This window comes from Mesoplodon bidens (assembly GCF_964165515.1).
Source record: "Mesoplodon bidens genome assembly, chromosome: 9".
NCBI classification, from domain to species: domain Eukaryota; kingdom Metazoa; phylum Chordata; class Mammalia; order Artiodactyla; family Ziphiidae; genus Mesoplodon; species Mesoplodon bidens.
The window spans coordinates 1587301-1610277 of NC_138166.1; the positions used below are offsets into that span (position 1 = coordinate 1587301).

A 22977-nucleotide genomic window follows, 5' to 3' on the forward strand; every position below is an offset into this window, starting at 1 on the left:
TTCACTTCAGTTAATATTTAGAAGGATGTTAAAAGATCACTCCTATTATACCAATAAAAAGTCATAGGAAAGTGTTTTAATGAAGCATTGGGGAGTTGTATACGCAAAGAAATCTAAAAACAACGAGACTCCAGAAGCTCTAGGCTGTCCTAGCAATCAAGGGCTGGGGCATCCTTACCCAGCAGGAGAAAAGAAAGGAAAGTAATTTGTTTTTTAATGTTGGCCGAATTTGTTTTTCAAACTTGATCAAAAACAGCAATCCAGAGATACAGAAAGCTCTGCAATCTTTAAACAGGATAAGTATAAATGAAATGACACCAAGGAACAGCATAGTTAAATGGCTTAAAGCCACATATAGAAAATCTTTAGAGAGGCTAAAGACTTCCAAAACTATGTTGAATAAAAGTGGTGAGAGTGGACATCCTTGTCTTGTTCCTGGTCTTAGAGGAAACGCTTTCAGCTTTTCACCATTGAGTATGATGTTAGCTGTAGGTTTCTCATATATGGCCTTTACTATATTGAGATATGTTCCCTCTCTGCCCACTTTCTGGAGAGTTTTTACCATAAATGGGTTTTGAATTTTGTCAAAAGCTTTTTCTTCATCTACTGAGATGATCATATGGTTTTTATTCTTCAATTTGTTGATGTGGTGTATCACATTGATTGATTTGTGGATATTGAAAAATCCTTGCATCCCTGGGATAAAGCCCACTGGATCATGGTGTATAATCCTTTTAATGTATTATTGGACTTGGATTGCTAGTATCTGGTTGAGAGTGTTTCTCTCTATGTTCATCAGTGATATTGGCCTGTAATTTTCCTTTTTTGTGGTGTCTCTGTCTGGTTTTGGTATCAGAGTGATGGTGGCCTCATAGAATGAGTGTGGGAGTTTTCCTCCCTCTGCAATTTTTTGGAACAGTTTCAGAAAGATAGACGTTAGCTCTTCTCTTAGCCATTAAAAAGAATGAAATAATGCTATTTGCAGCAACATGGATGGACCTAGAGATTGTCATACTGAGTGAAGTAAGTCAGGCAGAGAAAGAGAAATATTGTATAATATTGCTTATATGCAGAATCTAAAAAAAAATGATACAAATGAACTTATTTACAAAACAGAAACAGACTCACAGACCTAGAGAATGAACTTGTGGTTACTAGGGGGGAAGGGTGGGGGTGAGGGATAGTTAGGGAATTTAGGATTGACATGCACACACTGCTACGTTTAAAATGGATAACTAACAAGGACCTACTGTACAGCACAGGGAACACTGCTCCATATTCTGTAATAACCTAATTGGGAAAACAATTTGAAAAATAATAGATACATGTATATGTATAACTGAATCACTTTGTTGTACACCTGAAACTAACACAACATTGTTAATCAACTATGCTCCAATATAAAATGAAAAAGTTTAAAAAAAGGAAGAAGCTGAAGAAAAATGCCATATTAGATACATGAAAACAAGGTTCAAAAAGTACTAGACTTTGTATTCAAAGCAATGGAAGACCAAAAATAATGAAACAACATCTTTAAAGTTCCAGGGAAAATAAAAATCTATCAGCCTAGAATTCTATATCCAGTGATAAGAAATTTCTAAAATGAAGATGAAATGTTCAGATAAATGAAAGTTGAGAGATTTTATTGCCAGCAGACCTGTACTACAAGACAAGCTAAAGGAAGTTTTTCAAGTTAGAAAGAAACTAAAAAAGGATACCAGATGGAAACTTCTATCTTTAGAAAGAAATGAAGAGCACTAGAAAGAATAAGCATGTGAGCAAATAGAAATGTTATTTTGCCTTTTTTCTCATTGAAAAAAACTTTGTGACTTTTCAAAGCAATATATATATATACATGTCTTTATATATTAATTAATTATATTGGGGTTTATAACATATGGAGAAGTAAAATGTCTAACAATGATAGCACGAAGAATAGGATAGGGTATAAATGGAATTATATTGTTGTAAAGTTCTTATCTTACACATAAAGTACTGTAACGTTAATGAAGGTGAACTGGCAAGTTAAGGATACCCATTGTAACCCTTATAGTAACCATGACAAAAGTAACACAAAAATATGTAGCTAATAGCCAATAAAAGAGATTTAATGAAATAATGAAAAGCACCTAATGAACCCACAAGAAGACAATAAAGGAGGAACAAAGGAGTCACAAACATAAGGGACAAATAGAAAACAAATAGATGATAGACATAAACCTGATTGTGTGAATAACTGCAATAAATGAAAATGCACTAAACTCTTTACATAAAAGGCAGAGATTTTCATTTAAAAGGACATAAAGAAGGGACACAGATGTTCATGCCTTGGGATGCTCACATTTATGCTGGTCCCAAGAGATGAATGTTAAATATGAAGGTCTGCAGAAAGATTGAAAGAACAGGAAAAGACACACTATACAAACGGTAAGAGCTTAAAAGTTGATGTGACTATGTCAATATCAAACAAAAAAGAATTTCAGACAGGAGCATAGCCAGATAGGAAGAGGATCATTTCTTAATTTAGCAAGCCTAATTGTGTATGAAAATATATAATAATTTTAACACATTGCAAGCAAAAATGGACAGAACTAAAGGTATTAAAAGCAAATCCACAGTCATAAAGATCTTTTTTTTAAGGTATATTTTTCCTTTAATGTTAAGTTCATAATGACAGAAAATATAAGTTCATAATAACTAAATAGAAACAAGCATATATAGAGGTGTGTGTGTGTATCTTTTTCTTTTTTCAAATTTTATTTATTTATTTATTATTTTACTTTATTTATTTATATTTACTTTTTTTATACAGCAGGTTCTTATTAGTCATCCATTTTATACATATCGGTGTATACATGTCAATCCCAATCTCCCAATTCATCACATCACCATAAAGATCTTAATACCTCTCTCTCATCAAATTATAGGAAATGTAAACAAAAAATCACTAAGAATATAGAAGATATGAATAATATTATCAACCAACTTGACATAAGTGACATTTGTAGAACACTACACCTAATAACTTCAGAATACACAATGTTTTCCATAGCTCTAGGAATATTGACCAAGGCAGATCATATACTGGGTCATGAAACAAGTCCCAGTACATTTCAAAAGACTGAAATCCTAAGTATTATATTTTCTCTGCTATTTAAATTATATTAAAATTCAATTTCAGTAATAATAAAATATCTAGAAATTTTCCAAATATTTGGCAAATTTGTGGCAGACTTTAAACAAGAAATAGATCAAAGGAAAAATAATCTCCAAAAAAATTAGAAAATATTTTGGAATAATGGTGAAACAACATGTCAACATATATAGGATGTAATATAGTGTTCCTTAAAGTAAAATTAGTAGCTTTAAATGGTTATATTTTAATAGAATAATACAAAATTAATCGTCTAAGCTTCCAACATAAAAACAGTAGGAAAAAAATGGAACATGAAATACCCAGTGAAACAGAAAATAAACTACAGAACACATCAATGGAGCCCAGCTTTTTAAAAAAAAAAAAAAAAGATTAATGAAATTTCAAGAAAAATAGAAAGAAAACACAAGCTGTAAGGATGAGATTGGAAAGACAACTACAGATTGAATTGTTCAGGCAGTAATAGGATAACAAGGCATAGTATGAACAACATTATGCCAAAATCTGACAACTTAAATAAAATGACCAAATTTCTTGAAAATATCTTACCAAAGTGGCACAAACTAGAATATCTGAATTGTGATATATTTATTTTAAAAATTGAATTTATAATTGAAATTCTACTCCCAAGTGTTGGGTTTGCAACCTCAGGAGCTTCCCAGGTGAGATCCGAAACTGGTCCCCCTACTCAGGGGGCAGGGAGAGAATGAAGAAAAAGGCAGAGTCTCCAGATGGGCAAGTGGGAGGTTTAACAAGCAGGGAACTTACTTGAGGCTTGTCCTGATCACCTCAAGATGAGTAGATCTTGGCACCTGCCTGACAGAATCTTAAAGTTTAAGATTTTAAACCCAAGAGGCCTTACCTGGGTTCAGTTACATGTACCATCCGAGTGGTCTAAACAAGACTCTCTCTACTCCTCAGGCAGTTTCTATCCTGGGGAAGGCAAGTAGGTCACACCTTTCAAGGATGGGGAGGGGTGAAGAGCCTCCAGTTGCCTGGGTCCAACTCAAGGGTCAAGCAGCACTCATGTCCTCTCAATGACCACCTCCAAAAACAAGGAAGCCCCCAAGTACAGATGGCTTCACTGGTGAGTTCTAGCAAACATTTAATGAAGAAATAATATGAATCTTAAACTCTTTCAGAAAAGAGAGGTTGAGAAAATGCTTCCCAATTTCTTCTGTGAAGCCAGCATTAACTAACAACAAAATGTGATAGAGCTTTTACAAGAAAAAAATATGTAGACCAATATTTCTGTTGAACATGAACATAAAAGTCATCATTAAATATTAGAAAATTGAATCCAGCATTGTGACCTAGTTGGGTTTCTCCCAGAAATGCAGTATTTGTCCAACATTCAAAAATCAAGCAGTATAATTCACACATTAAGAGAAGATCATATGATCAGGTTAACAGATGCAGAAAATAGACAAAATTCAACACTTGTTTACCATAAAAACAATCAGCAAATAAAAAATAGGAAGAAATTTCTTCAATCTAATAAAGGTAATACACAAATAAACCTACAGCCAACATTATATTTAATCATGTAATTTGAATGCTTTCCATGTGGGATAGGAGACAAGGCTCTGAATCTTTTTTTCCACATTTTGTTGGTGGTCCCTAAAGAATACAGTGGAGCATTAAAGAAATAAAACATAATAGAGATTGAAAAATAATTAAAACGGTCTTTGTTTGAAGCCCATATAAATTTTTGCTTAGAAAATTCTGAGGAATATACAAAATAATTATTAGAATTAATAAGTGAATTTACCCCGGTAAGTATGTAAAAAACCAACTGCATTACTATATACTAGCAATAAACAATTGGAAAATAAAATTTTAAAGTATCATTTACAATAACATCTAAAAACAGAAAATATTCTTTCTAGTAAATTTAAGAAAGTATGCATAGGATTTTTACATTAAAAATTCCACAGAGAAAATAGAGCTAAACATATACAGAGATATACTATGTTCATGGATTAGAATACTCAATGTTACTAAGTTGTCAGTTTTCCCCAAATGAATCTATAGACTCAACACCATCCCAGCAAGCATTTCTGTAGAAATTGACATACTGGTTCAGCTACTCACATGGAAACCCAAAAGACTTATTAAAGCTAGTAAAAATTTTAAAAGGTTGGAAAGACTTACATTAATTGATTTCAAGGCTTACTATAAAGTTATTTAAATAGGGCAGGATAGCTGTTGCCATATTGATGTTTGTATAAATCCACGCAACACAAGAAATCCAAAAAATACACATGGTGGTTAATAGAATTTTGACAATTCTGAAAGAAAAGTTGTCTTAACAGTGATGCTGGAAAAACTAGGTATCTATGTGAAAAGTAAAGAAATAAATCTTGACTTCTAACCTTGGATAAACCACAAAATTATCTTGACCTGAACATAAAAGGTAAAGCTATAAAGTATCCATAAGAAAACAGGGAAGAAACTGTGCTCAGCCTCGGAGTAGGCAAAGATATCTTACAAAGCACATACACACACACAAAAAGAGCACTAATGAATAAAACACAACTTTGATAGGCTATTTATGAAAATTAAAAATTACTGCTCTTCAGGAGACAGTTCAAAAAATGAGACTATGAACTTTTAAAACTTTATTTTCATTTCATTGTTAAAAATTGAAAATGCAACCTTTAAAAAGTTTTTTAAAACAACGAAAATGGGAGAAAACATTCATAATACTTATAGGAATTCTATTGAAAATGTATAAACTCCAGAAATTCAATAAGAGATAGACAACCAATTTTAAAAAGGGCAATTTTAGACAGTCTTCAAAACGTAAGATACACCAAAGCCCAAAAAAGCACATGAAAAATTATCCAACTTAGTGAATAGTTAATAAACATTGCAAATGCAAATGAAAACCACACTGAGATTCCACCTCACCCACTAGAGAGGCTAAAATTTTAAAAATTTGATCAAACTTGTTGATGAGTATATGGGACAGTGGGAACACTCATACTGCTGGTAGAAATGTACAATATTTACAACTATTTGGGAAAGTAATTTGGTAATTTCTTTTTCTTTTTTATTCTTTTGTTTTTTGGCCACGCTGTGTGGCATGCAGGATCTTAGTTCCCCGACCAGGGATCGAAGCTGCGCCGTCTGCAATGGAAGTGCAGAGTCTTAACCACTGGACTGCAAGGGAAGTCCGCTGGTAATTACTTATATAGTTATGTACACACTTATCACAGATACAGCAATTCTACTTGGAAAAAAATGGAAACGTGTATCCACAAAAAGACTTGTATAAAAATGCTCATGTCAGCTTTTATTCTAAAAGCCAGCAACAGCTTAAATGTCCATTTGCAGGCAAGCGAAAAAACAAGCTATGGCAGAGCTATACAAAGGAACATGAGTCAGCAATGAGAATGAGCACCCTCCTGGTCCCCAAACATATATAGGAATCACAGACACATTGAAAGAAGCCAAGCACAGAAGGATCTAAGGTGCTGCATGATTCCAGGTAAAGGAAGTCCTTAACCAACAAAATGAAAGAAGTTTTTGGGGACTGGGGAGTGAGGGGTGGAGTTGGTAGTCAGATAAGGAATTCACTGAAGGTGTTAATAGGGCACTTTCTGAGGTGTAACCATGTGCATCTTGATTGGTGTGTGGTGACTCAGGTATACACATTGGTCAAAATGTAGCACAGTACACAAAGTCTATGCAAGTTACTCTTTGTAAGTTGTTCCTCAATAAAGTTGGTGAGAAATGTAATAATCCTGATCTAGACCCCCAGGTGACCACCTCACGGAAGACGGTGACATGATTCAATTCCCTCAACTCAGTTACGATCATGAGTACGCTGACACCACACTTGGTACAATTTTAATACTCACAGACTCAATAAGAAATAGCGTGAATGAACTTATTATCAAAACAGAAATAGACTCACAGACACAGGAAAAAAAAACTTATGGTTACCGGAGGGGAAAGGGGGGAAGAAGGGATAAATTAGGAGATTGGGATTAACGTACACATTTTACTATATATAAAATAGATAAGCACAAGGACCTACTGAATAGCACAGGGAACTATACTCAATATTCTGTATATATATATATATATATATATATATATATATATATATATATATATATATATATATATATATGAAACTGAATCACTTTGCTGTACACCTGAAGCTAACACAACATTGTAAATTAACTATACTTCAATTTAAAAAATGGCTATTAAAAAAAAATGAATCAGCAGTGGGACTTCAAAAATAAATGCTGTAGTTGTGATAAGTAGAGGCCAATGACCTTAGAGGAAGCCATGCTCATTGAAGTAATTTGAATACAGGAAAATGCTGGAGGATCCAGACCCCACCAGGCACGATCCCAGTCACCATGCTGAGCTCAGAATCTACGTAATGAGGACACAGCCGCCGACACTGCCCACAGATCTTCAGCGGCGGTCCTCCTCTCTCTCCTCAAACTAATAGGGTTCATGGCAGTTCTACTGGTTTCGTAGTTTATTTTTCATCTGATCTGTAAATTTACTTTTATAGGTACTTAAAAGCTAAAGTCCTAAGAGTTTGTAGTGTTTAATATTCGCATACGTTTAAGTAAAATTACAATAAAAAGAATTGAAGTAAACATTGGGGGTCTGTGAGAATATTTCTCCTTTTAAAGGGATCAATACATTGTTCAAGTCTGGGAGCTGCTGAGTATTTCTAAATGGTGTTATAACTGGAAGAGACCCAGAAAACTTGATTGAATGCTGGGGCTGCCAGAAAAAAAATGTAGCAGCCCTGGCAATGGTGACTCTTTGTACAATTCAGAAACAGCTCTGCTTCTGAGCACACAGAGGCGGATTTGCTGGGATGGCATGAAAGGAATTTTTGTGTAGAAAAAGCAGTGGCTTCGTTTCTAAGTGAGAGGGCACTTTTGCGAATGCTGACAAAAGGACTAAAACCATTGACAGTCTAACCATTACGGTGGGATTTTGGTGTCTGCAGATATATTGGGCACCACTATTTGAATTATGATATCCTTGAATTCCATCAATGAACCATTATATTTGCCAGGGCTTTTGAGTTTGCAAGGGATAGAAAACTCCAATTCAAATAGACTTGGGCAAAAAGAGATATGCCTTGGCTTTGACCACTGAAGACACCAGTCTCCTCTGAGGCTGTGAGGATCTCACATAATATTTTCAGGACTAAATTTGTCACCTTTTTTTGCTTCGACTTTCTTTGGGGCTGTCTCCATCTCAGGTAGAGTCTACAACCAGTGATGCCCCTGGTAGGTCCAGCCTTAATTTTTACGAGACTCAAGTCAATGAGAAAGAGAAAAACACTTCAATTCTCAGATGATTCAAGCAAAAGTGATAGACCTGACTCACAGCCTCAGCAGGACCACGCGACCATCCCTGATGCAACCGTGGCTGAGGGACAGTGACCCCGGCCAGACCTGGTCCCTTGCCCCATCTGACAGCTCTACCTGAGAAGCAGGTGGTTGAGGATGGAGATGGGCTTGGTTCTCTAGAGGAAAACGGTCAATGTTTGTTATCAGAAGAAAGAGAACAGATATTGGATGGCAAATATCCAGTAAAATCAGTGTGAGCATAAATAAGTAAACCTCTAATGAATGAAATAATAACAATATATTTGGGGCACAAGGGAGAAATATGATTTGAACGCAGCGTAGAAGGTGGGTTTGGAATTGTTTGAAAAAATTTATTCCAAGAATACTAATTAGTGAATCGGTTTCCATCTGGAAGCAAAACAGCAGTGGTACCCTGAGAAGACCCACCCTTGGCCACAGAAACACGAAGCTGTGCTCATCCCATCTCCGGATGAAAGAAACTTCGGCTGGTGAGTTAATTTATGGAAAGATAGAATGAGGATCACAAGAATAATGGACCAAATTGAATAACTTGATGTAAAGAATAAAATGAAGACTGATGATTGTGCACAGAGGACCAACTCCACAAGTATATGATGGAGAACCCTTGCCAGTGGAGACCCGAGTAACTCTTCACTGACCAGTGGTGGTGACCAGGTTTTGAATCCCTCAACCCTCAATCAATTCCTCAAAGGATTTCTTTCTTGAATCTCGCAAGAAAGTGAGGGATAACAGGATGAAGAGGGCACGGACTGAGCAGTGGACGAGACCTATTCTTGGCTCAAGACTCCAGAGAAGCTTCCCGCTTCCCTATGCCTGATGCTGGAAGAAAGGAGTTTCTCTCGAGAGTTAGAGATAAAACCTAACTTGCATATTTTTGAGTGAGGAGAAGAAGGGTAAGAGTGAAGAGCCTCGAGCAGCGCTGGTCGAGGAAGAGGGCGCTGCGTTCAGGCGTCGAGAGGGAGAAAGAGGAAGACGTGGGGGAGAAGCAAGTCCACGTTGGGGGCTGATGCATGCGCACAGCCAACCGTGCCCGGTTCGGCTCTCCTCGGTACAGAGTGGTGGGTACAGGCACCTCGCTGGCGCTCTCCTCCCTCCTGTCCCTGCTGCTCTTCGCTGGGATGAAGATGTACAGCCGCCAGCTGGCCTCCACCGAGTGGCTCACCATCCAGGGCGGCCTGCTTGGTTCCGGCCTTTTCACCTTCTCTCTCACTGCCTTCAATAATCTGGAGAATCTTGTCTTTGGCAAAGGATTCCAAGCAAAGATCTTCCCTGAGATTCTCCTCTGCCTCCTGTTGGCTCTCTTTGCATCTGGCCTCATCCACCGAGTCTGTGTCACCACCTGCTTCATCTTCTCCATGGTTGGTCTGTACTACATCAACAAGATCTCTTCCACTCTGTACAAGGCAACAGCTCCAGTCCTCACACCAGCCAAGGTTACAGGCAAGGGCAAAAAGAGAAACTGACCCTGAATGTTTAATAAAGTTGATTCTTTATAGAATAACTAACTAAAAGAGTGAAGAGAGCCTGGCGGGGGGCACAAGGAAGTCGAGAGGCCCCCGAGCGCACCTGCAGGACTTCAGTGCGTGACCAAGCACAGTGTGGAGGTCGGGGAGTAGCTGGAGATGCAAGCAAGGTGAGATGCTCAAAGATCACGCTGTCTGCATTTTCCCCTAATTCATCTGATAAACATTTGTCACGGCCCAGCTACATACTGCACAGGCCACAGGAGCTAGGGATACAGGAGTGACTTATGGTAAGGGGGTTGGGGCACGGAAGGCGAGAGGGCTCATTAAGCAAGTATATGCAACACTGTCTTACAGATGCTCAGTAGTGTGGATTCGAAAATAAAAGGCTGTTGGTTGTGTGGGCAGTTTGACGGTGTCAGCCTTGTCCTGGTTTGCAGGTCCAAATCACCACCCCACCCAGGGAGGACCACAGACGTGGACTCCACGGAAGGCTCTGTGTGCAGCAGGACCAGGAGGAATGAATGGTTAACATGAGATACCTGATGACTGACACTGACTGACATCCTGTCCATCACACGCTTCCCACACTCTCCTTGGTCCTTGATTCCTCCTGGTTTACGCGCAAACCACTGACCATTTCCTTCCAGCTGTATCTCAGATTTATGACTCAGACACCGTCCCCCTAAGTTCTGGATGTCTGGATGGTCCCACGTTTGGGGTCTATGCAGAAGTAGTTTGGGGCAAGGAAGCACTTCTTTTGATCATTGTCAGGCACTTGCTCATGTCGGAAGCCCAGGGCCTGAGCCCAAGCAGTGTCCCGGGCCAGGTTCCCCTTCCTCTGGTGCTGGCGTTGCTCCAGGAGCTGGTGACATGTGGAGAGCCTTGAGATCCCCCAGAGAACTTCAAAGTGCCCTTAGCATACCATGGAAGGGTCAAGAGGCCAGTCAGTTTGGGGCCTGGGGGAGAAGCCATCCCAGGAAGATGCATTGCCTGACTCTCCAGCAGACATGTGTGCCACGCACGTGTGCTGTGGGTCCTCCTAGAAATATGCTCAGCCCCGTTCTCTGCCTTCTGCTGTGAGGTGCCACGGCCCACTCTGGGGGACCTGGGAGCAGCGTACAAACAAAGCTAGGTCTCTGGTTGTGCCACTGCCCAGTCTGGTCCAGGACTCCTGGGAAGACCAGGAGCCAGAGATGCAGTCCTTAGAAAACACATCCCATCTCAGAAGTGCTCCAGAGTGGACCCCAGGCTCCCTTTATCAACCAAGGAAAACCCTGCCTGGGGTCAGCATGTCACCCAGCACCTGCCAGGCTGCCTCCTTTGGAGCTGTCCAAAAGGAGGAGGAAAACAACCTAAATCGTGTCACCCAAGGCTTTTCCGCCTCGCTCGATGCACACAGACCCTCGCCTCCGAGGGCACGGCCTGTGCCAGCAGAAGCCCAAGCCTTGTGCTATCCTCCTTAGGCCAATCCATGCTGAGGGGCCCGGGTTCCATTAGGACTGTTTAGGAGACTTCTGTATGGGTCCACGTGTATGTGGTCTGGGGGTCTGGGATGTTAATGCAGCGCAGGCCGTTATAGTATATTCGAAATGCATCTCTGGCCACCTCCTTTCAAGAAAGATGCTTTTCCACTGATTTTAGAAGAATTATCTGTGAGTCATCCGTTCGATTATCTGAACAGATGCTGCTGACTTTGGGTAGAACAGCAGGAGGGGTGAGTCCCCGAGGTGTGGTGTAATCAGGCAGCCCGTGCAGAGGGCCAGCACGGGAGCAGTAACTCTCCACCCCAGCCGTGGGTCAAAGGCTGATCGGGATAGAGCTGTTGCCTCTGCTGACCAGTAGCCCGATCCAGAGCCGAGCTTTAGTAGCCAGCTTGCTCTGTGCACATCACAAAAAGCCACCCGAGCGCCTCAGGTGGCTTCTCTCACTCATTACGTTGAGTTAGTGGTCCTCCTTCTGCCTGGCCACAAAAATCCTGCTGACCCTGATTTCATGTGCGAGTGGCTTTTATTCCCTCTAACCTAGAAAGATGAAGACTTTACAGCTTTTCTTTTCTCTGGCCCAAGTCCAGAATTCAAGGTAAATGCGGCTTTGCGAAGGTGTGAACTAAATAAAAGCAACCCTTAGGCATTGGGCCCAGGCAATCAGGGAACAGCAGGATTTTGTGAGAGGCTCCAGGCTTTGCATTTTATGCCCCGTCTTTACCTGGAACAGGAGTTTCCAGAAGGCTCTCCTTCCCACAGAAGCCATCTGCATCCCCTCCCCGTAAGGCTAGCAGCACCGTCCCCGTCCATGGCCAGCCCTGGAGAAGTTCTTCCTGCAGCCACGAGCAGCTCTTTACTCGTGGAGAAAATGCACAGGGCGCTCGGCCCCTAGCATCTGCTCTCCAGTCTCCACCAGGCCCTCTGTTTCGCAGCTGTTCGTTTGTTTTCTTTCATCCTCCTAACCTCATCCTATATTTTATCCCACGGTCTCTTTTCTACTCTCAAGCCGCAAACACCACCTCTGCCCCCTTCGATTCCCACAGACAACCCTATCTCACCCCCCGGGGGCAGGGGGCAGGCCCAAGTTCCCTGACGTCTCCTCCCACGTTATCCTCTGATGTGCCTTCCTCCCCAGGGCACCTGGTCTGACTTTTTCCTCCAAGGAGTTACCTTCCCTCAGGATTGCAGGTATCACTCTCTGTCCCCGATTCCTCGGCGGACAGAGACTGAGCCCCAGGGTAGGTTGGTCTGGTCTAAACATGTGACTACAAGGACGTCCACGGAACGGACAGCTCTGGTCGTTCCCATCCCCTCTGCCTCTCTGTGCTCTCGGGAGAGTAGGGCCCAGAATGTGAAGTCACGTGGGATCAGCTGGATTGGGAAGCTGGGAGAACCTCGTGTCACGTACAGTAAGTCAGGGAGAGAGCGCCACCGAGGCAGGGAGCTGTGGTACTGGACCAGAAGCCCTGGAGTTAGAGTGAGGTTCCAGGGTCGCCCGGCTCCTGCCCTGTGAGCTGGGACCTCAGCCAACTCACAACTTCTTTGAGGTGTGTGGTTCCCCACGGGCAAAATGGCAAACAATAATGGTGTCCCCAAGACCAGGTGTACTGTGTGAAATAAGTGAGATGCTCTGAACGGGCCCAGGACTGTGTGAGGCATAAGCACTGCTCTCCCAGTTTTCCCTCCCTCCCTCCGTCCGATCCTCCCTTCCTCCTCATTTGCCTCCTGGGCTGTAAGCACAGGAAGATGAATCAAGCACAGCTCCAGCCCCTTGTCTAATAAGCCACTGTTCCAGAGGTGGGTGCAGACTCCATGAAGCTAAGACACAGTCCGAGCCTACAAGACCTGAAACACAGACAGAAACAAGCCTTGGTGAAGACGAGGGTCAATGAGATATGCCTCAGAAAGGTGAGGAGGAGGCAACTCTGAACTTGGCCTGGGACCCACCTGCCCTGCCTGCTGCTCAGGATGGGCCTGGGGCTGAGCACAGACTCGCAGACTCAGGGCTTCTGCTGGTTGGTTTAAGACTAATAAAGCAGATTCAAACAGGGCTGGGGGCAGAAACATGCCATAGTCCCAGAGCACTTTGGGGTTCCTACCCACTCGGAGATGTTTTTCTTCTTCCTTTTAAAGATGAGAAAATGGGGACCCTGAGATAGCAGTTGACTTGTCCGAGGTCACAAAACTGGCCCCTAGTGGAGCCCAGTGAGACCCATGTCACCTTACTCCATGACCAGAGATCTTTCTGCTGCTACGTCTAACTCTGCAGCCTGAGAAGAATGTAGATAAAAGAAAGGAAGGAGGGAAGGAAGGAAAGAAGAAAGAGAAAGAAAGAGAGGGAGGGAGCAAGGGATTGGGGGGTAGGGGAGTGGGTCAGATTCCCTGGATACCTGCAAAGTCCCTGCTACTTCCTTGAATCTCTCGACGAATCAAGGTGGCGTGGGCATTGCTCGCCATTAAGGACAGAAATCCTTCTAAAATGACTTCTCCCCTCATCTCGTCTGACCTTCCACACTGTCTCTGAGAGTCGCTGCCCAGATGAAGAGGTTGGGACACTGGGCAGCGTGATTAGCCCTTCACTCCCTCAGGCCCCTTCCCGGGGGGCCCTACGGTCTCATCCTCAGGGCTCTCCACTGAGCCCACGCGCGCTGCCACAGAGGTTTTCTGATTCAAGGGCCCCGTGACTGAGGTGGGATCGGAAGAGACTTCATGATTCCCTCCATCGGGCCCCCAACCCACTTGTCAGCCAGAAGTGGAATCTTCTGCACATACTATTAGCGTCTTATTCTGATTCGTCACATCTACTTGGGGCCTATGTCAGTGTAACCTTCTGCGAGTCCTTGCCAAAACAAAAACAAACATGATATGTAATGACTGGGGGACCAGGTTGCTCTGTGCGACGGGCCAGTGCGACCCGTCTCTTGCCTCGAGGTGACAAGAGGAAAAGGGGGGTAGGGACTGCAAAGGCGGAAGTGCTGAAATCTTTCTGGACATTGAAACCCTCCACCCAAACCTTTTTCTTCATTTTTTTGGTTTTTTGTTTTTGTTTTGGTAGATAAGGAGAAGCTTCTTCTCGCCCAGTCTTTCTGCGGCTGGGAGAGGGCCTTTCTGCAGTTCATTTAAATCTGGTCTGTCCACTAACAAGAGGTGGGAGAGAAGAGGAATTGGTCGCAAAGCACCCACCCCAGCCCAGGGCCTGACCTTGTAGGGGAAAGGTTGTGTGTTTATACATCTGAGCATTTTCAGTGATTCTAAGATGACCGGGTAGGAACCATTGCCTTGGGAATGGACATCTCTATAATAAAAATCCCATTTTAGGGGTTAATGTGAAGTTTCCTTTCCTCCTTTATCCAAGGAAAGTAGCACGTCCATTGAGCAAGATCAGAGAGTAAAAACAAGCCTGAACCACACAGGCCTCTGCTTGACAGTTTAGCATTCCAGCGAAGTTAACCCGAAATGTTTCTCTTCGGTGACAGGAGAGTGTGGGCAGGAAAGGGGGGACATAGGGATCGACCGGGGAGAGATGGGCAGAGAGCCGGAAGGCACACGGAACTGGCTTTTATGAGTTTCTGACTCTTCCGCGCCTATACCTCCGGGTTTCTGACTGTAAAGAGGAAAAAAAAAAACCTCCCACAGGCTGCTAGGCTAACACGGCCTTCGAATTCCAAATTGAACACACTTTGGTTCTGGTTTTTCAACAGTCGCAAGACCAAGCCGTCCACGGGGAGGAAAGCCAGAGGGGGCCAATTAGGAAGGAAGAAATTAAAGGGAGGAATAAAGGAAAGGAAAAAGCCCAGATGAAAGGTCCAGCGGAGAGTGAGTGACAAGGCCGGAGGATGGCAGCCGGCGGCGTAGGTGGGGAGGCGGCTGCGCTGCAAGCTGACAGGTGGGTCTCGGGCCTGGAAGGGGGCGGGTGGGCGGGAGGCCCTCCAACCCCTGGGCAGCGCCGGCCGCCGCGGCTACGCCTCCCGAACCCGGGCCGCAGAGGACGGGCGGGGAGCGCGCGGGGCGGGAGGCGGGAGGCGGGAGGCGGGCGCGCGGGCTCCCACTCCGGCCTCGGCGCCACTCGCCCGCCGCGCTCCGGGCGTCCCTTCTGCCTCCGACGCGCCGCGGATACCCCAGCCTCCGGCTGCCTGGTCCGGGGAGCTCCCCGCGCCTGCCGGAGGAGAGGAGCGAGGCCGAGCCGGGGTGGCCCCGGGGCACGATTCGTCGCAGAGACGCGGGGACCAGACCTGAGGATGAGCGGCGGAGGGCGGCCCGGGCACTGACGCGAGTTGGGGCCACGGCTCCCGGCCGCCGGCGGTGCGATGAGCCTGCCAGCGGAGACGCCCTAGCCGGGTGCACGCGCGGGGCGAAGCGCGCAGGTGGGGCTGCGCTCTCCGCGGTGCGCCCCGCGCCGGGCCCCCGCCGGCCGGAGGATGGGCGCCCCGGGGCCGCGCCCGCCGCTGCTGCCCCAGCGCCCGCCGCGAGCCCCGCGTCCGGCCGGCGCCCTGTGCTCATGTACGTAGGCTGGGCGCCCGCCCCCGGGGAATGAGGGTCCATGTTGGGTGTCCGCGCCCGGTGCGCCCTTCCGCCTCCCTGCTGCTCGGGAGGAGCCCCCCCTAACCCAAGCCCAAGTTTGTTCCTAACGGTGATCGCCCGGGCTGAAGTCCGCCGGGCCGGGGATGGGGTGGGCAGAGGGCACGGACGGCCCGAGCCTGCTTGAGGGGGGTGGGAATGAGGGGGAGGAAGCCCCCCGGAGACGCGCTGAACGGGGGGGCGAGGGGAGCTGGAGGGCTTGGTGGAGAGAGGCTGGGCGGCCGGCATCCTGCGGCGTCTAGGGTTCCATCGGCCCCTTTGGGCGGCATAAAGTTTGGGAACCAGAGAGGCTTTCGGAGACAGGCAGAGTGAAGGGGGCTCGCCCCGCCCGGCGTCCGCCACCCCCGGCCTCCTCCACCGCACACCCTAGTGCTGCCAGCCCCCCCCCCGCCCCGCTCCACCGCCACGACCCCTCCCGGGTCAAAGAAATTAGGCGACTGCGCGTTGCGGCCCACGGAGGGGTCTCTGGTCTGCGCCCCGAGTCGCTGAGCGGCTGCCGGGTGGCTGGTGGAGGAGCCACAGCCTCCGAAAGCCCCGAACCGCAACCGGGAACGGGGGTTGGGCTGGGGGACAGTCACGGACCTTCTTCTGGGCAACCGGGCGGAGGGCGGGGAAGGGGCGTTTGCGCCCCGCACTGGTGGCGTTTGCAGAGTTGTTAGGATGAGTCACCGGGTCCTGGGAGCTTTCTTACCCCCCACCCCGCGCCCTTCTTCCCCAAAGAGCCTCGGGCAAGCGAGGAAGGGTTTCCCTCTTATTTTCCTGCACGGCCGTCAGCGCCCGCTCCACTGCGGAATTCTCCACTGAGGAGCGTTTAGGGAAGTGTGGCCGGGACCCAGAGAGGGCGCCGGGCTCCGGAGTTCTGTGGCTCCATCCGAGCCTTGCAGGGAGCGCGGGCCCCGCTAGCTGCATCCCCGCTGCTCCGCCACCCGCTAATCACGAAGACACGGGGGACACTGCGGGCCGGAGTTTTTCTGGGACTCGCTTCCGTGTCCGTGTCCACAGTCTGGGATGTGTAGGACCCCGGGCCGTGCCCCGGCGCCGGGCATGCCGCCCCTGCCCTCGGGGTCCGGCGCGTCCATTCCCGGAGCCGCCGGGCCGGGCGCGCGCGGGCCTCGGGGCTCAGCTGTGCTGCTTTCTCTCCGCAGGGACGGCGGCTCCAGACTGGCGGCGGCGCGCCCCCGGGCTGTGAATGCGACTCGCCCCTCGACCTCGCTCCCCGCCCGCCCGGCCGCCGGGACGCGGTAGGGGTTGCCCAGCTGCACTGCGATGGCAGTTGGCGCGCTGTCCAGTTCCCTCCTGCTCACCTGCTGCCTGATGGTGGCTCTGTGCAGCCCGAGCATCCCGCTGGAGAAGCTGGCCCAGGCGCCCGAGCGGCCGGGCCAGGAGAAGCGCGAGCACGCGTCTCGGGACGGCCCGGGCCGGGTGAGCGAGCTCGGGCGCCCGGCGAGGGACGAGGGCGGCGGCGGCCGGGACTGGAAGGGCAAGGGCGGCCGCGAGGCGTGGAGCAGGCAGAAGCAGGCCTGGGCCGCCCAGGGCGGGGGCGCCGGGGCCGGGGACCTGCAGGGGCGGCCCCGCGGGGACACCCCGCACGAAGAGCCCCCGGCCGCCGCCGCCGCCGCCGCCGCCGCCCAGGACGCGGCGGGCCCAGACCCAGAGCCCACGCCCGAGCTGCCGGAGGAGTACGCGTACCCGGACTACCGCGGGAAGGGCTGCGTGGACGAGAGCGGCTTCGTGTACGCGATCGGGGAGAAGTTCGCGCCGGGCCCCTCGGCCTGCCCTTGCCTGTGCACCGAGGAGGGGCCGCTGTGCGCGCAGCCCGAGTGCCCGCGGCTGCACCCACGCTGCATCCACGTCGACACGAGTCAGTGCTGCCCGCAGTGCAAGGAGAGGAAGAATTACTGCGAGTTCCGGGGCAAGACCTACCAGACCCTGGAGGAGTTCGTGGTAAGAGGCGAGCGCCCGGGCGACTTTGCCCGTCCCAGGAGAGGGTGAGCCGGCTCTGAGTCCCCACTTTGGAGAAGAGGCGCTCGGTGGCTCTCAGAGGTGGGCGGCGCTGTGCCCGCGTCCCCTCAGCACGACCCCTCTTTTTCAGTGCGGAGGTAATTTTTGAAAGCCGTGTGCCCAGTCCACGTGCATTCGCTCGGCCTTCACGATAAAAGGGTTTCCTTAGAGTGAAGCCCGTGGCCCTAAGGCGAACAGCCCGAGCAAAATCACTGGCTGTACTTTTAACCTTAATTGGCCGCTCCTGAGTTAAAAGTGTTGCTGCCGAAATGCTCGCCCTGTTTTCAAACACAGGGTAATTTACCCTGCTGTTTGGGATGTGTTCTTGAGCTAATAGCTCATTAAGGGAGACTGTTCATCTAAATAAGCCGTTTCCCTAGATTATGTGCCGGGTATCAGGCAGATGTTCTAGAAATTAAAAGAAAAAAATGCTTGCTCAATGGATGCCAAAACATAGTCGACAGCAAAAACAAGAAGGCCAGGTTACGGTTAAAAATGGTTTTATTTTAGGTGAGTACTGGTAATAATATTAGTAGCGCTATTTCCTGAATGCCTACTGCATGTTAGGCTCCAGGCTTCATTTTTCACCTGTATTAACTTAGTTAAACCTCAAACCACGCAATAAAGTAGATTATTATCTACCATCTCCAGCTGATAAAGAAGAGGAGACTGAGACACAGGATATTTTAAAAAGGTGTCGAAGGCAACACAGCTGTCAAGAAGCAGATTCATGTGTCAAGCACGCTTTTACCCCCTACACTCTTCATTGAACCAAAAGCCCAGCCCCACAGGGGCACTGGCGTGGATGGAGATGCCATCCAGCACTTGTGCTGGCCGGGGGGTGAGCTCCCCCCGAAAGCCCTGCATCTTCACTACCGAGCCTGGGAGACAACTGCGCGGCTGCTCAGTCATTCCAGTCCCCCATGGTCGGCTCAGTCCAACTGGACTTGGCCAGTTGACTTGGAATGCCAGCGGTTTCCCGGGCAGCAGAGGGCATCCTGGCACCTCCAGCCCCCAAAGCTGAGCAAGGAGGCAGGTGCAAAGGAATCCACAGCCCCTGAGATCTGCAAGTTGAGAACGTGCCCAGTATGTGACAGCGTGTAGTGAGTTTTAGGAATGAATTCCTGAGTGTTGTAGAAATATTAACATAAAGCCGAGAAGGACAGATCCATAGGTAATGTAGGAAGTGTGCAGATGCTGGGATTTGGTCAGAAAAGATGAGTTTCCGTTCTGGTTTTGCCGCTAATCGGCTGCATGATGGGAACAAAACACATCTCCCCTCTGGCTTTCTTTTTCCTCATCTGTAAGGTAAGGGCCCGACATTCCTTAAGGCTCCTTGGAGTTGTAACAACCTGACACCCAGGGTTTATCTCCAGGCAAACCTGTTTAAGACGATTCTTGGCTTCAGCCCTTTGGAGAGGCAGACAACTTTGATGAGAACCTGCTAGGAACCAGGCCCTCTCCATACTACAGAAATAAGTCCGGAACCCTGCCCTCAGAATGCTCCTGGAGGACTGGGGAGCCTGGCAGATGCCTCCCCAGATGTTCTGGGGTGCAGCCCGGAAGTGCATAAGTAAAGCTGGCCATGGGAGCTGGTGGAGCCCAGAGGAGGGGCCTTCTGTGTTGGCCTGGGACGGGGCTGTAGCCAAACGATTCTCTGGAGTTTTAAATTCATAGAAAAATCTAAGTGTTACAAGATCAAAGACAAGGGATTAGTTTTTAATTAATGCCATTTATTGTTTGCACTGTGTGTAGTTCCATAGTCATTTCTTATAAGTGTCCATGAGGAATTTCTAGCATTTTGATCTCAAAAACCCAAATGCATCCCGGAGCAGCCATCACAGGTAGAAGGAAGAATTCAAACTTCAGTTCTGGTTATTCATTGCGAAGTGCTGGAGGCCATGAAGCTGCCTCTGTGTATGGGGGTGGGGGATCTTTTTTTTTTAAATATCTTTATTGGAGTATAATTGCTTTACAGTGGTGTGTTAGTTTCTGCTTTGTAACAAAGTGAATCAGCTGTACGTATACATATATCCCCATATCTCTTCCCTCTTGTGTCTCCCTCCCTCCCACCCCCCCATCCCACCCCCCCATCCCACCCCTCCAGGCGGTCACAAAGCACCGAGCTGATCTCCCTGTGCTATGCGGCTGCTTCCCACTAGCTATTGGTTTTACATTTGGTATATGTGTACATGCCTTGTATTGGATTTCTGTTTTCAAAAATTGGTGCATAAGTAGAATGTGTTTCCCACTCTGAGATGGGAGATGGTAGCAACTAAAGGGAGATTGGAAACATTATAATCTCAGTAAGAATTAAAATACCAATAAAGCTATTTTTAGAGTATTAAGCGCATCTTTCATCTTCAAGTGATCCTTTGTTCTTAACTTTCATCCAATCATTACCAGCTGCTAGGATGACACTGTGCACAGCTGCTATAAAATTTTCATGATATTCCTGCTCCTATGATAGGTGCAACTGCATAACGATTGCATTGTATATATCATGCTTGTTCATTCTGTTAGTATCAGGAACACTCATAAGGCATTTCCCTAACTTAGTGTGGCTTTGTGCAAGTTTCATTCCATGAACAAAAGAGGGTGCGGTGCTTTCTGGGAGTGTTGGGAGGATAAGCCTGGAGGGATATAGGGTCAGCTGTGAGTCCAGGGGTTCGTGGGGCACAACTGCTCCTGTAGCTGCTCTGGGTCCTCCAGGCTTCCAGGAGACCCATCAAGGCCTGCAGTTTGCACAGCACGCAGTACATGGAAGACAGGAAAGGAAAGCATTTTACATCTGAAGCGCTTTGCGCTTCTCTGAAAAAAATGTAATTCAGTGGAGGTCGTGGTGCCATAGGGTCATGTCTGGAACGCTCCTGATCATGGCCAGGTCAGGGGAGGTGAAAGGCAGGCCGGTTCTGGTCCTCTTTCCTTGGGAGGCACGCAGGCGCTTTCTGTTCTCTGCTTTCCGAGAGAGAGTAGGTTACTGAGGGAGGCTGGGAGCTCGTGGTGGGTGCCTGAGAAGGTGGAACCCCAGATCCTTGGGCCTGTGATGCTACTGTGCACATGTTCTGGACAGAGGGTGTCTCTTCCCTGCCCTCTCGTGCTTCTCTGTCCTGGGTATGTGTCTGCATCCCTGTGCCCGGTGCACATTGAGGCCAAACAAACCGAAACGTCAGAGTTCGGAGCCGAGAAAGGTTTATTTATCACAGGGCCATGCCAGGCGAATGGCTGGCTCATGCTCCGAAGACCCAGTGGGTTTCAGGGAAGAAGGTTTTATAGGCAAAACCTGGGGGGTGGGAGTCAGGGTGTGTAACCCTCCTCTGATTGGTTGGTGGTGAGGTCACAGGGCGGTGCTCCAGGGATCTGTGCTCAGCCTGAAGTCACCATCCTCCACCGGGACGGGGGCCTTAGTTCCTGCAGAAGAGCTCAGGGATATGTACCAGATATCTGTGCCCACCCCTCAGGAGGAGCTGGGACCCTCCCACATCCTGCCCTTCTGTTTCCTTCTGCGTTTCCTCACTCCCCTAATTAGTGACTGTTTGAATCTACCCTTCGGAACTCAGGGAAGGTCTTGGAGGCAGAAACCATTTTCCTACAAACAAGAAATAGAAAGCACAGAAAGGCTTTTGTACTTGGGAGGACCCCACAGTGTCCTGCTGGGTTTCTTCACTCTCTGCCCGGTTTTCTCTGTACTTCAGTCCTGTCTTTCCCCTTCTCACCAAGGCTCTTTACCCCCATTCAAATCCCCATTCCTTACAGCCTGGTTGATCTCAGGCAGATGTCAGCAGAAGACCTTCAGTGAAATACCGTTAAGCTGCTAATAACAATTAGAGTAATACCCTCATCCCTCCAGGGATGTTTGCAGTTTAATGTGTATATTCAAATAAAAACATAGTTACCAGTAGAATGTCCTCCACTGCCTCTGAAAGTATACCAAGTGTCCTGTTCTTACACCAGCAGGCCTCCAACTTTGAGTAAGGAAGCTGGTCTATTCGTTTATAATTTTTATACATGAATGCTATTTCATGTGCTCTCTTGCTTCCTGGGGCATGCCATTTGTATAACAAACTACCACAGACCCGTTGGTGGCTTAAACAATAGAAACTTACAGCTTCACAGCCGTGGAGGCTGGAAGTCTGAGGTCAAGGTGTGGGCAGGGCTGGTTCCTCCTGAGGCCTCTCTCCTGGGCGTGTGGATGGCCGTCTTCTCCCCGGGTCCTCATACGGTCGTCCCTCTGTGTATGTCTGTGTCCTGATCTCCTCTTCCTATAAGGCCACCCCTCATATTGGATCAGGGACAACTCATATGACCTTATTTTACCTTAATTACCTCTGTAAAGACCTTGTCTCTAGATACAGTCACGTTCTGAGGTAGTGGGTTTAGGACTGCAACATCTGAGTTTGAGAGGGGACACAATGCAGCCTGTAACATAGGATCAGTGACCACAGTTGACCTCGTAGGCCTGGGTTCAAGGAGGTGTAGGGAATGCGGTGGGGCAAGGATGCATCAACAAGTATGACTGGAAGAAAGAATTAGTCGAGAACAGAGTGCTGGGTAATACACGGAACGCCTTATAAACACAATTAAGCCGCCCACCCAGATTATGGTGATTTAGTGTCTATTCCATTCTGAGATCCACTTCAGGAATTACTGTGCTACTTACTTATGTCAGTGGGTCCTTGTGTCATACGTATGAGGGCCTCACTTTTAAATCTGCCCCTGAGGGCTACCATACAGGCCAGCAGCAAGTCAAGTTTGAAATTCATTAATTAAAACACGATTCCATTTTGAGCAACAAAAGAACTTGCTCCCCTCCTGGGAATCCTGATTTCTGGGGAACTGTGAAGACAGAAACAGGGTCTGTAAGCTTGTTTCCATGTTTCATAGAACCTAACAGAATGCATGTGACTCCCCGA

General features: G+C 47.3%; 2 protein-coding genes across 3 annotated transcripts in view; both read left to right on the forward strand.

The window, feature by feature from the left end:
* Positions 1 to 9587: 9587 nt before the first annotated feature.
* On the forward strand, positions 9588 to 10030 carry LOC308622720 (dolichyl-diphosphooligosaccharide--protein glycosyltransferase subunit KCP2-like). Its single transcript, XM_081244354.1, has one exon. The coding sequence runs from the start codon at positions 9654 to 9656 to the stop codon at positions 9996 to 9998; it is 345 nt and encodes a 114-aa protein (XP_081100480.1). The 5' UTR covers positions 9588 to 9653; the 3' UTR covers positions 9999 to 10030.
* Positions 10031 to 15121: 5091 nt separating this feature from the next.
* Positions 15122 to 22977, forward strand: part of VWC2 (von Willebrand factor C domain containing 2) — a 120751-nt gene continuing 112895 nt past the window's right edge. Inside the window, exons 1-2 of one of the 2 annotated variants that reach the window (XM_081244797.1) lie at positions 15122 to 15371; positions 17209 to 18007. In XM_081244797.1, coding sequence (XP_081100923.1) covers positions 17330 to 18007 — 678 coding nt within the window. In that variant the 5' untranslated portion in view covers positions 15122 to 15371; positions 17209 to 17329. Of the gene's footprint in view, positions 15372 to 15518; positions 15986 to 17208; positions 18008 to 22977 lie in introns of those variants that run through there. The other variant, XM_081244796.1, reaches the window with a different exon arrangement.

What these genes read in the sequence shown, in the direction of transcription:
- LOC308622720 (XM_081244354.1), top strand. Translation starts at nt 9,654, where the DNA reads ATGAAGATGTACAGCCGCCAGCTGGCCTCCACCGAGTGGCTCACCATC.